General features: G+C 55.2%; 1 protein-coding gene across 1 annotated transcript in view; it reads right to left on the bottom strand.

Annotated features, from left to right (window-relative positions):
- The window catches only part of CCDC88C (coiled-coil domain containing 88C), a 145,004-nt gene that overhangs the window by 38,702 nt on the left and 93,045 nt on the right, over positions 1 to 13,257 (bottom strand). Inside the window, exons 11-15 of the mRNA XM_052659707.1 lie at positions 12,546 to 12,692; positions 11,750 to 11,894; positions 7,186 to 7,370; positions 3,252 to 3,389; positions 520 to 1,611 (exon numbers count right to left, since the gene is read on the bottom strand). Coding sequence (XP_052515667.1) covers positions 520 to 1,611; positions 3,252 to 3,389; positions 7,186 to 7,370; positions 11,750 to 11,894; positions 12,546 to 12,692 — 1,707 coding nt within the window. The remainder of the gene's footprint in view (positions 1 to 519; positions 1,612 to 3,251; positions 3,390 to 7,185; positions 7,371 to 11,749; positions 11,895 to 12,545; positions 12,693 to 13,257) is intronic.

Consider the following 13,257-nt stretch of genomic DNA (forward strand, 5'->3'; position numbering starts at 1 on the left):
GCAGCCCACCAGGCTCCTCTGTCCATGGAACTCTCCAGGCAAGAATACTGGAGTGGGTCGCCATTCCCTTCTCCAGGGGATCTTCGTGACCCAGGGATTGAACCAAGGTCTCCTGCCTTGCAGGCAGATTCTTTACTGTCTGAGCAGCCAGGGAAGTAGTCACAGTAAATCTACAGAATTAGTCACAGTAAATCTACCTCACAGCCATTAGAAACTGTGGCTCGAAAGCTGTTTAGTGTAATGAGAAAAGGTAAAGTAAGTGAAAACAGCACAGAGCTAAGGTGTACAAAGTGGGGGAGCAAGTGTGTGGATACACAAATGCCCAAGGAAGAGGATGGAATAAAATACCCCAGGCACTGGCTGTCTCTGGGCTGTTAGATCCTAACAGGTCACGTCTACTTCCTCTTCACGCTTTCAGGCGTCATTCTGGTTCAAAGCAGGGAGCACGCGCCAGGGGCCTCCCCCCGTCCCACCTCTATCCCACAGCGCACACGGTGTGGCCTGACGGCCCCGGCTCACCTCCCTCAGGGTGGTCAGCGTCCTCGTGTGTATGGTGACCTGCTTGGTGAGGTCCCTGTTGTCCTTCTCCAGCTCCTTGAGCTTGCCGGCCGCATCCCGGCAGCGGGCCAGCTCCTTGTCCAGCGCACGGCTCTCCCTCTCAGCGGCGGACAGCTTGGCGGAGCTGTCGTCCAGGACGGCGTCCTTGAGCTCCACCTGCTGCCACAGCCGCCGGGCTTCCTTCTCCAGCAGCTTCTTGTCCTTCTCCAGCTGGGCCACCTCCTGCTCCAGCGCCTTCCGCTCCTGCTCAGCCCGCTCGAGCTGCCGGTGGGCCAGCCGGAGGGCCTCCAGGTCCCGCCGCAGGCCCTGGTTCTCGGCCTCCAGCTGCCCCAGCTCCCGCTCCAGGGCCTGTGCCTTCTGGCCGCCGCTGTCCAGGCTCTGCTGCAGCCGCAGGTTCTCGGCGCTCAGGCTCTGGTAGCTGAGCTCCAGGCGCTCCGACTTCTTGCCCAGCGCCTTGAGCAGCTCCACGCTCTTCCTCAGCTCCTGCTTCTCGCGCTCCAGCTCCTGGTTCTCGCGCTCCATCTGGGCCACCTTGGCGCCCGTGAAGCGCATGGCCTCCACCATCCGGCGCAGCTCCAGGTTCTCCTCGTCCAGCTGCCGGTTGTCCTGCTCCAGGCCAGCCAGCTGCACCGACACGTTCTGCAGGGCGTCCAGGGACTTGCGCAGCTGCCGGTTCTCCAGCGCCAGCCCGTGGCTCTCACGCTCTGCGGCCTCCGCCCGCTCGCCCGCCGCCTGTAGAGCGCTGGCCCTCTGCGCCAGCTGCCCCTTCTCCTCCTCCAGCCGCCCTTTCTCCTCCTCCAGCCGCCCCAGCTCCCGCTCCAGTGCCTCGGCCCGGCCCGCCTTCTCCTGTGCCTGCTCCAGCGCCCGCTGTAGCTGCTGCTGCTCCAGCTCCAGCCTGCTCAGCCGGCCGCTGGTCTCCGCCACCGTCCTATGCAGGGCTTTGTTCTCCTGCTCCACGTCCTTGGCGCGGGCCTCGCTGCTGATCTGCGACCTCTCCCGCAGTGTCCACACCGCCTGGTTGAGGTGGTCCTTTTCTTGCTCAAGGTCCTTGATCTGGGGGAAAACACGATGGGAGAGACATTGGCTGTTACACAAACATATTGTCGTGATCTGGGGCTGAAGTCTGGTTTGATCTGGTGACCAAAGCCCAGGCCCTAAAAGACCCTTCCCCGCCGAAGTCCTAATGGTATTAGTGAACAGCACAGGGAACTATATCCAATAACTTGTAATAACCTATGATGGAAAAAGCATATGCATATATGTGTACATATATATTTTTATACAGACACGCACATATGGGCTTCCCTGGTGGCTCAGCGGTAAAGAATTCGCCTGTGATGCAAAAGACGCAGGAGACCCGGGTTTGATCCCTGGGTCGGGAAGATCCCCTGGAGGATGGCATAGCAACCCACTCCAGTATTCTCGCCTGGAGAATCCCGTGGACAGAGGAGCCTGGCGGGGTATGGTTCACAGGGTTGCAAAGAGTCGGGCATGACTAAAGCAACTGAGCGGAGACCCGTGAACACATGCACATATATATCTGAATCACTTTGCTGTATGCCAGAACTGAACTATAGTTCAATTGCAAAAACAAAAATCCCTAAAGTTCCTAGGGGCAAACATGGACACGAGGTGAACAGCATGGAGACCCTTAGGAAGACACTTCAAGTTAAAATGCCTTCAGGGCAGCCAGGAAGATGTAGAAACAGAAACCCATCTCTCCCTCTTACTGAAAATGATGGAACTTGATTCCCTTGGTATGCTCGTCCTGGCCGCCTGCCTCTGTGGGCTCCCGAGGCCACTTCTCACCCGCAGACCCTGCACAGTCTTCCCTCTGCCCTGGACGGCCCTCCCCTGGCCTTCAGCATCCTGACTCCTCCCCATCCTCCAGGGCTCCGCGTATGAATGGCAGCCCCTCAAGGACAGCCTTGCACCTCGACTCCTCAGCACCTGCACCCAGCAGGATTCTCTCCGTTTACTCCCTCCAGAGCACACGTCTGGGATCGCCTTGCTTGTCATCTTCTGCCCTCCATGTAAGCCACATCCTGCCAGAGACCCTGCCTGTCTTTTCTCCAAACATGGCACTGTCCCATCCCTTCTTTTTTTTGCTCTAGCTCAGTGCCTGAAAAACTCAAATACTTGAAACCCCGGCCTCCCCTCGCAGGTAGGGGTTAGTCACGTGTTGAGTGTGACCAATGAATGCGACAGAAGGTCCCAGAGCGGAGGGGGGCTGTGGGGGGGTGGCCCTCTGCTCTTCGCCCTCCAGTTCTTTCTCCCATTCCTTGAGGGCACGCGGCAGCCCCAGTTAAGGCTGGCAGAGGAGGAGAGCCTGGCTCCTGCTCAGCATCACAGAGCACCAGCCTTGGACTGCCTCCCACCAATAAACCTCAGGGGCTTAGCATGGTGCTATGGACGTCGGGAGCCGGATTGTTCTCGGTCACGTGGGGCTGTCCTGTGAGACGCTGGACATTTAGCTTCGCCCACAACACACCAAGAGCATCACCCGCCTTTAGGTGCTGCCAGTGTCCCCTCCTCACCACTGAACAAGAGCGGCTGGTTTGAGCTGCAGCTAGGCCAGATGCCTGGTCACCAGCGTTTCCCCTACAGACTCCCAGGAGATGGCTAAATCCTGGACTACTCTCCCTCCTGCAGGCAGGCGCTCCGGGATAGGCGCCCATTCCCAGAGGGCCTACCTGCCGGGCTTTGTCGGCCTTCAGGGTCTCCATGTCACTCTGCAGCTGTTCCTTCTCTTTGATGAGCTCCTCACTCAGGACCTCCAAATCCTGGTTACTCTGCTTCTCTCTCTCCAGCTGGGTCTGTAACTTTTCAATCTGCGGAGCCAGAAGACCCAGACGGGCAGCAGTGAGCCTCACAAAGTGATCTATGTTTTAAAATCAAGTCAAAACCCATCAGCCCCATCCAACATTTGAACGGGCCTTTTTCTCAAGGGAAAGCAGCCCAGCCTTGCTCTGAAGGGACCTCTGCACACCCTCGACCCTCAGCTCCCTCCCACTGATTGCATTTCTAGCTCGTGGAAGTGGAAGGCCGTGGGCACCATCGGTCAGCTTCTTTCAGCCCACCTCTCCTCATTCTCAATGCTATGGGTCCAAGTGCCCCCAGCTCCCATCTCAGGCCTTATCCACTGTCCCGAGGGTAAGACCACATGCCTGGGGCCACCATCACTGGACGCCCCGCAGACGTCGCTTAGTGACAACTCCAGTTCACCCAGATGCTCAGAGAGGTCTGCGGACACGCCCCTCCTTCCTCTTTCACCCTCCAGTAATTCTGTCCCCAAGCCCCGCCCTCTCTACCCAGGCTTCTCTATTGCCACTGCCTGCCCGGGGCTGGGCCACCTTCCCTGGGCCTGGAAAACCACCCCATCACCTCCCTGACACCAAGCTCTTCTGCTGAGATTCACCAGCCTGACCTTCCTAAAACAGGAACTCCTATTTCATGGTGCCTAACACCTGGAATGGGCTTCCCTAGTGGCTCAGATGGTAAAGTGTCTGTCTGCAATGCAGGAGACCCAGGTTCGATCCCTGGGTTGGGAAGATCCCCTGCAGAAGGAAATGGCAGCCCACTCCAGTATTCTTGCCTGGAAAATCCCATGGACCGCGGAGCCTGGTAGGTTACCGTCCATGGGGTCGCAAAGAGTCGGACACGACTGAGCGACTTCACTTTCGCTAAGGTGGTGGACGCAGATTCTGACTCAGTGGGTCCAGGGCAGCGCCTAAGACTGGGCTCCTAGGAGAAGCCCCTGCTACTGCCTGCACTGGGAGGGCATCCAGGCTGCTGGTCCCCTTCCCACCGACACCAAACCCCTCGGCAGGCGGGGGCTGGAGCTCAGCAAGAGGCATGACTCTGGTGCCACAGGGACAGGGTTCAGATTCCGGTCCCTCCCTACTAGCGACGTGACCGCGAGCAAGTCTCTGTAACTGACGCAGGATCGGCAGTGAGCATCCTCGTGAGCCTGTCACCGTATGGTGCTGGGCACGTGCTGGCAGGTAGCAGGTGCAGCAGTGCTCGCTGCCCCTTCCCACGAGAGCACGGCCTCACCACCTACAGACCTTCTGTCTGCATTTTGACATGGTCCTAAAGGATCCTGGAGGAGGAAGTGGCAACCCACTCCAGGACTCAGGTCTGCGAAGTCCCATGGACAGAGGAGCCTGGTGGGCTAGAGTCCACGGGGTCACACATAGCTGGACGTGACTGAGCGACTAACCAATAAGGGATCCTGATGTGCTGGTTTGGGACAGCTCTTCTAAAAAGATGGATTGCAAAGACCAGATGGGTCTCAAAGCTTTGAAAGATCTCGGACCCCAGGCCATTAATCAGCCTCTGGGGTAAGACCCCGAGATGTCCAGTGACATTTGTGAGCAGCAGGCCTGGAGCTGCTGCAGTTCAGCCTGTCTGAACTGGGGCCTTGCACGGAGGGGTGTCCAAAGCTCTTGGAAGGATCACTGCCCATGGGCAGGCTCTGTCTACTTGTCGTGCTTTCCTTCCTGGCTCATGGGTCTGGGAGCTCGCAAACCTCCACGGAGGGAGCAGCAGGCATGCTTCTTCCCCTACCAGTGGGGAGACTTGGGCTGAGTGGGGCTCACACTCGTGTCGTCACATCCCCTTGTCAGCACCTCAGCCCCGTGCCCCAAGTCGGGGACCCCAGGATGGGGGAGCCTGGCCCAGCTGGGGCCGACAGGAAAATGCATCTGAGTCGTCCTCAAAAGAGGAGTGCGAGGCAGTGGTCGACCTGGGGGGGTGTATTCCAGCCCTGCTATGTCCTCACTGTGAGGCTCAGGCAAGTCACTGAGCTCCTCTGGGCCTGTGACCTCCCGGGTGGGGAATGAGAGAGCCAGGCTGGCCCCCATGGGGCCTGGGGCTTCACTGATTGACTGAGGAGTGCCAGCTGGTGCCCAGACACACCGCATGGGAAGATCGGGACAGTGGGATGGCTGAGGCCAGGGAAAGGAAATTCCGAGAAACTGAACCGGATGAGGGTCCAAGGGGCCTGGGGGTGAGTCCTCCAGCCGGGGCTGTGGTGTCTGCCCATCCATCATCAGGGAGCACCTGTCAGTGCCGGACTCGGGGTGTGTGTGGGGGGAGGAGGAGAACGTGAAGCCACACTGCTGGGCCAGGACAGGGTCAGTCAGACGGAGGGCAGACTAAGTAAGATGACAACAGGTACTCTGGCAGGCAGAAGGCCGCCTCCCAGGGCTCCCAGCACCGGATATAGGATGGGTCTGGGAACTGTGGCACCTCCCTCCTGCCAGGGACTCTGTGCAAAGCCCTGTCTCTTTAGGACTGTGGCAGGAGAGGGCTGGTGTCCCATCAGGGAACCGACCCCAGAGGAACCGGGAGGATGGGACCCGAGAGGTGGGGGCTGAGGAGTACGGCCAGGTGGGCATACCCACTGCCCCTCCTCTGTGCAGGGGTGCAGGGCCGGGGTGGACCACGAGGGCTGGGAAAACATTCTGGGTTGAGACATGGCATGAGATGGGGTGGGGGTTATCTATCGTCCTATGAAGCCAGGACAAAATATTTGTTGGCCGAAATGCTGCAAGGCACACAAGGCTTCAAAGGGATAAGAAGAGTGAGTAATTGAGCCTGGGGGGTCCCATGAGGGGGCTCCAGAGACCCAGTCACAGGAGGAGGGGCTGTCCCAAGCCTAGTCCAGAGATAAGGGACCAGCAGAGTCAGGACCAGTGGTGCCCAGGTCTCTGCCTGTGGCTGGTGGCCCTCCCATTGCCTATGCGGCCTCAGTAAATGATGCTGGCAGGACTCACTGGCAGGTGGGACGGCTCAAAGCACCAGGCCTGCATGCTGGCTGGCAAGCAAGCGTGCTCACGCTCTCACCCTCAGCTGGACGCTGACAGCTACTGTACTCAATATGATTGCGCCAAGGCAGTGTGATGTGCTGATGCCCACTGACCTGGAGTGGCCAAAGCCACGGAAGCCATCCCTAGCCTCTCAATGACCCTTCCTGTGCCTGAGACTGAATCCCCAGGGCAAATGGGGGTCCCTGTAACCACAGAACAAAGACCGGTCTGTAAGCCCCTGTCTGCCCTCCCACATGTCTGGGTTCTGCTGTGCTCCTGGGAAGACCCAGCAGCTGTCCTGAAAGGCAAATGCAGTTTGGCCCCCTCTTCTTCTCCATCCCATAAACCCAGAGGGAGGGGTGGGCACTGGTCCTGCTCACCATCAGCAGCACCCAAAAATGTCCACCAACGGTCCCTAACCCCCGTACATGTACGTGTGCACGGCCTACATCACTGCTTCCTCTCCCCTGTGCCCCACAACAGTCCACTGGTTTCCTCTCACTGAACACTTACTACATACCAGACCCCTCACATACACAAACCCATCGAGTCCTCGCAACATCTGTAGACGGGAAGCCCACGAACCCCATTTCAGAGGTGAAGACAAGGAGGCAGAGGCCACACCTTCAAGGCTGTGCAGCCACAAGCCCGCCGTCTGCCGACTGCTTGCTCCTCGGCACTGGCCCCTGCTCTCCTCCCCGCTGCGCATCCTCACCTACACCTGCCCCCCCACCAGCCTCCAGACGGCAGACCAGGCCAGGGGAGGGGCATCCACCTGCCCGACACCCCCCCACCCCGCCCCCAGCCGGGTCACCTTCTTGCTGAGCTGCTGGTTCTCCTTCTGAAGCTCCCCGCACTTGAGGCTGCTCTCCTCCAGCGCCAGGGACGCGTCGCGCAGGCCCTGGATGGTGCTCTGGAGGCTCTGGTTCTCCTTCTCCAGCTTCAGGATGCGGCTGGAGGCGCACTCATTCAGCTCGAACACAAACGACTTCCTGGAGGCTGAAGCACAGAGCCGAGTCAGCCCCGGGCTCCAGCTGCAAGCCAGGGGCATCTGGTGCCCCATGCCATGGTTTGAGGGGCCGGGAAGGGGGTCTCCTCCATGGTACTGTCACAGTCAGTGCCTGAAAGTCCCTCAGACAGTGACAGTCCTCTGCTAGCTCAGCTGGGCCCAGAGCTTCAGAGGAAAGCAGGCTGCAGCGAAGGCGCCAGTGCAAAAGTTAAAGATCGTGTCAACTGCTGGGAACCATTTTTTACCAAGCGGCTCACGTGACCATACAACTCAAGGAGCTTAGAGACTAAGAGAGATGGAAAACAGACAACATTTTCTGTGCCAGCTCGGAGAGCAACGGGAGTCTGGGTGGCTCAGCAGGAGGGGCACGATAATCGACGAGTTATGTCTGCCACAGGTGGCAGAAGGCTCCGTGGGTACATATGCCCAGTATTTGCCATCCCTGGATAAGGTCCCCTGAATGGAGATTTCATTTTGTAATTTCATGATTACATTGGGGGAAGAAATGAGAGAGTGTATGTAAACTGCTTTAAAAATTCTAAGTGTAAGAAGGAAATCTAAAAAAGGGGGATATATGTATACGTATAGCTGGTTTATTGTATTGTACAGCAGAAACTATCACAACATTGGAAAGCAACTACATGCCAATAAAAATTTAAAAAAATCTCACCCTTTATAAGTATAAAAAATAAAATTAATGCAAATATTATTAATTTTACTTTCTACTTTTCTAGTGTAAGTTTCCTGCCACAAACGGATACACCCATAGTACCAATTTTCTACGTATGATTCAATTGCTTCCTAATCTCTATTTCATTTTTTTCTTTGATCGAGGGGTTTCTTAAGGGTATATTAATTCATTTCCAAATATTTGGTTGTTTTCTAAAAAAAAAAAACAAAACACCTAAATGTGATGAAAATACAAGCTAAAGCTAGAAAGAGGAAGATTATTTATTCCAGCAGTCCCCAACCTTTTTGGCACCAGGGACTGGTTTCATGGAAGACAATTTGTCCACAGACCAGGGCTGGGGAGGGGATGTGGACCAGTACCAGTCTGCGACCTGGGGGCTGGGGACCCCTGAGCGGGTTCCTTTCAAATAGCTCAGCATATGGAGAAGGGGGGCAGTGGGCACAAACCTGAGAGTCAGGAACGGGAGTTCTTAGCTTCTCCCTGCCACCAGCGGGTGCATGACTTTAGGTAAGCCACGGGATTTTAGGTAAGTCATGGGACTTTTCCAGGAGGAGAAAGGAATGTGAATGAAAGCCCTCGAAAGAAAGGGCTGGGGTTGTACTGTCCTCACTTGTCTCAACAGTGTCACATACTGGGCTCTGGGAGCCTGATCTGAAAACAGGGCTGCACCCTTACCTGCCTCTTACTCATCACCCCCAGGGGCAAGGATACAGGCAGGGCGATGGCGTCCCCCACATCGAACCGGACACAGACGTGTGTGTTCAAATCCTTTGGGCGGATATCCTAAGGTCTAAAAGGCATCTGCCACCCTCTCTGAGTTCTCATCTCCCACCAAGAACAGCAGTTCAGAACCCGCCAGCCTGAACGTCCTCAAGACCCCAAGCAACAACAGGCAGCACAGCAGGGGAGGTGGACAAAGATCCACAGCCCAGGTCCAGCGCTGACACACAGAAGCACATGCGCTCGCCACACACGAAACTATGCTACAAATGAAACAAACCTCAACTGAAACTCCACTAATTCAGAGCCTGTGATCATTTGGATGGTACTATGGCATTTGTGGAAAATGAACATTTTTCTATTGGGGTAAAACATTATAACATAAAATTCACCATTTTAAAGTGCACAGCTCTGTAGAATTAGATGCATTCCCAGTGATGTGCAACCATCTTTACTATCCTCCTCCACACCTTTTCATCATCCCAGACTGAAACTCTGTACCCATGAGGAATAATCCCTAAGGGTCTACAAGTTCAACAACACAGCTGACCACAAGCCTCCTCTCCTCTTCCATGAAAGCCAGTGCTTCACAGACGATGACGATGACACAACAGTTCATTACTGAGTGCTATGCTCATTAGCACCCAAGCAGAGTAATGGCATCTATTTTAGTGAGACAGTGGCCGTAAGAACAGCATCCTTTACTGTGCCCGTGGGCCAGGCATGGCATCGAGCTTCACCACCGCCTCCTGTGAGGCAGCTTCGTTATCCCCACTTTGCAGATAAGGAAACTGAGTTCTAAAAGAGGTCACCCAGCTAACAAGCGGAGGAGCCAGGACTTTAAGTCAGGTCTTTCTTGACTCAAGAAGCCACCAAACCACACATGTAAAAGTGCATTCAGGCTCTACTTGCATTATGCCTTCATTCAACCTAATGTTCAATAGCTCCTAGCTAAGGACTGGAAGAAACACAAGCTGGAATCAAGATTGCCGGGAGAAATATCAATAACCTCAGATATGCAGATGACACCACCCTTATGGCAGAAAGTGAAGAGGAACTAAAAAGCCTCTTGATGAAAGTGAAAGAGGAGAGTGAAAAAGTTGGCTTAAAGCTCAACATTCAGAAAACGAAGATCATGGCATCTGGTCCCATCACTTCATGGGAAATAGATGGGGAAACAGTGTCAGACTTTATTTTTTTGGGCTTCAAAATCACTGCAGATGGTGATCGCAGCCATGAAATTAAAAGACGCTTACTCCTTGAAAGAAAAGTTATGACCAACCTAGATAGCATATTGAAAAGCAGAGACGCTGCTTTGCCGACTAAGGTCCGTCTAGTCAAGGCTATGGTTTTTCCAGTAGTCATGTATGGATGTGAGAGTTGGACTGTGAAGAAGGCTGAGCGCTGAAGAATTGATGCTTTTGAACTGTGGTGTTGGAGAAGACTCTTGAGAGCCCCTTGGACTGCAAGGAGATCCAACCAGTTCATTCTAAAGGCAATCAGCCCTGGGATTTCTTTGGAAGGAATGATGCTAAAGCTGAAACTCCAGTACTTTGGGACCTCATGCAAAGAGTTAACTCATTGGAAAAGACTCTGATGCTGGGAGGAATTGGGGGCAGGAGGAAAAGGGGACGACAGAGGATGAGATGGCTTGATGGCATCACTGACTCGATGGACGTGAGTCTGGGTGAACTCCGGGAGATGGTGATGGACAGGGAGGCCTGGTGTGCTGCGACTCATGGGGTCGCAAAGAGTCAGACACGACTGAGTGACTGAACTGAACTGAACTGAACTGAAGCATTAGGAGTTGGGAACATTAAGAATAAATCACGCTCACTGATCTGAAAGGGCTCATACACTATACTGAGTAGTCTGAAAGAGCAAGGCTTTCCAACCCCCATAGGCCACCCTGGTCTCTTATAGAAATACTCTCATTAGGTCTGGAACTGTCCCCGGAAGCCTGCACCACCTCTCTGCTCCACCAGGGGGCAGTGGTCCTCCCCAATGGACCTACTCTTCCCCCTAGGGCCAGGAATCAGAGAGATCCCATCCTCAGACCCCAGCACAGGGTACAGGCCCCAAAGCACAGATAAAACTAACTCCCCTCACAGGCTGGTAGTTTAACAAACTGATGTTTGGTTTGGAACTGATGGGACACCCCTCGAAGAGAAGATGTTTTCCAGCTTTGTTCAACAAATTTTCTACTGTTTGGGGGGATGCTTGTGGGAATTGAAAAAAGTAACTCCCAGCCCAGCCGAAAGCCCTGCCTCGCTCTGCGCAGCTCTAAGTAAACAATAACTCGCTCCATCACAGGCACGTGTGCTATTTCTGAACACAGGAACTGGCTTATTGTTTGCTGGGCACCGAAGCTTCCTGCTGCAGCGCAGACCGCTGCCCCACCCACCCTTCCCTGGCCGAGGCGCCCCGTCTGTCTCGAGCAGGGGCAGCGGTGCAAGCCAGAAGAGGCCTGGGTCCTGGGAGAAGCGGCCACTTAGCAGCCCCTGCCCGGGGAGACAGAGAACAGACGGCATCCGTCTTGCCCAATTATGCAAATGAACGAGAAAATAATGCCCAGGGTACACTCATAGCGGGGATGAGTGACCGCTGGGGATGTCTCCTGCCATGCAGGGCTTTCAACCGTCCACAGACAGGGCTCTGATGCCCTCCGGGTGTCAGCGCGAGCTAACCTGCAAGCTCCTGGGACTGTCCATATGGGAACTGGGAAAGCTGGCAACACTTAATTTGTGTTTCATGTCCTGACATCAAGGCTGCCAGACCCCTCCTGCTCTCCTTGGGGAGAAGGGTAATGAAACAGTTCCAAATGGCACTTGAAGGAAATCCTATTTACTCGGGGTGAATGGATGGCCTGACACGGAAGATTTAGAGCCCAGGGCTCGGCTCCCTGGATGAGGAAGCGGCCGCGGGCTGGGCGGCTCCTGGGCACCGGGCGCCCCCTACCGTCTGACAGGTCTGCGTTCTTGGACAGCTGCTCCAGCTCCCAGCCGAGGTGGGCGGACTCGTTCATGCTCTGCTTCTGAGCAATCTCCAGGACCATGTTCTCCTCCAGCAGCTCCTCTATTCGCTTCTTATCCGTGTCCCGGTCCTAGTACGGGAAGAAAGACGGAATGAGAATGTGGCTGGGGGACCCCTCTGGATAGGCCCCGGCCCCCGTGTATCCACCCCCACCCCCATTCCTGAAGGATGGAAGGCCTTCTAGGCACCTGCTCGCTTCCCCGAAGAGAAACGAGTCTAGCCCAGGGCCCAGCTGGGAGTTACGGCCACTGAAAGATACACTGGCTGGCAACGGAGGGTGATGGGAGCGCCCAGGTCTGTAACTGAATGCTGTCTGAACAAAGTGACTTATAACCCAGGGCTTTAGAGCAAGAACCCTGGTGACAGGCGTCTTCGTGGCTCTAGGGCACCTAACATGCCTCGAGAAGCCTGGAAAGGAACTCAGGGATCTCAGCTCAGACCTCACCATAAAAGCCAGCAGAGGCTCTTGCAAAAGACACACACATGAGCTCATCCATACATGAGCAGTCCAGCATGGTAGTCCCATTCTGTCCGTCTGTGGGCGCCCAGTGGGGCCCACCCCAGCCGCCGAGCTGAGCGAGCTACTCTCCGCAGTCAGCGTGTTACCGTGTCGGCAGCGGCACCAAAATCGTGAGGGGAAAAAAATCAGAGAAGGACATGGCACAACCTGAAACCACCCCAATCTGTTTAGACAGGTCTGTGTGGCAGCAGCCTGCAATACCAATTCCAGGTCGTGAAGCTTCGATTTCAGCTGCAGGTTCTCTTTCTCCAGCTCGTGAACTTTATCGCCCCGGGCCCGAGCAGCCGTCAGCTGTTCCTCCAGCATGGCCTTGGTTTCAATTAAAATGATATTATCTTCTCTCAGCTCCTAAGCAGCAAAAACATACATGAGAACCATCAGGTAAAGGCACCTGCTTCGTGATGACAGCTCATCCAGGTCTCTGGACCAAAACAAACAATCCAGGGGAAAGGTTGCTGCCTTGAGAGAGTTCTGTCCCCACTATTGAGCATCGCCACCTTTTTCATCAGGTCAGGCCACATGGACTTTCTCAACTGAAAGAAAATATCCATGAATTATCTGACATGTGCACACACTGCTGCTGCTGCTTAGTCACTAAGTTGGGTCCGATTCTTTTTCGACCTCATGGACTGTAGCCCGCCACACTCCTCTGGGCCAAGGGATTCTCCAGGCAAGAACACTGGAGTGGGTTGCTGTTCCTGTCTCCAGGGGATCTTCCCAACCCAGGGGTTGAACCAGTGCGGGATCGAACCCAGATCTTCTGCTTGGCAGGCGGATTCTTTGCTGCTAAACCACCAGAGAAGCCCAATATACACACTACCCAGTGTAAAATAGGGAGCTAGTGGGAAGCTGCTATATAGCAGGGAGCTCGGCTTGGTGCTCTATGATTACCCAGGGGGTGGGATGTGCAGGT

The sequence above is a fragment of the Budorcas taxicolor genome, chromosome 21 (genome assembly GCF_023091745.1).
Source record: "Budorcas taxicolor isolate Tak-1 chromosome 21, Takin1.1, whole genome shotgun sequence".
NCBI lineage: Eukaryota > Metazoa > Chordata > Mammalia > Artiodactyla > Bovidae > Budorcas > Budorcas taxicolor.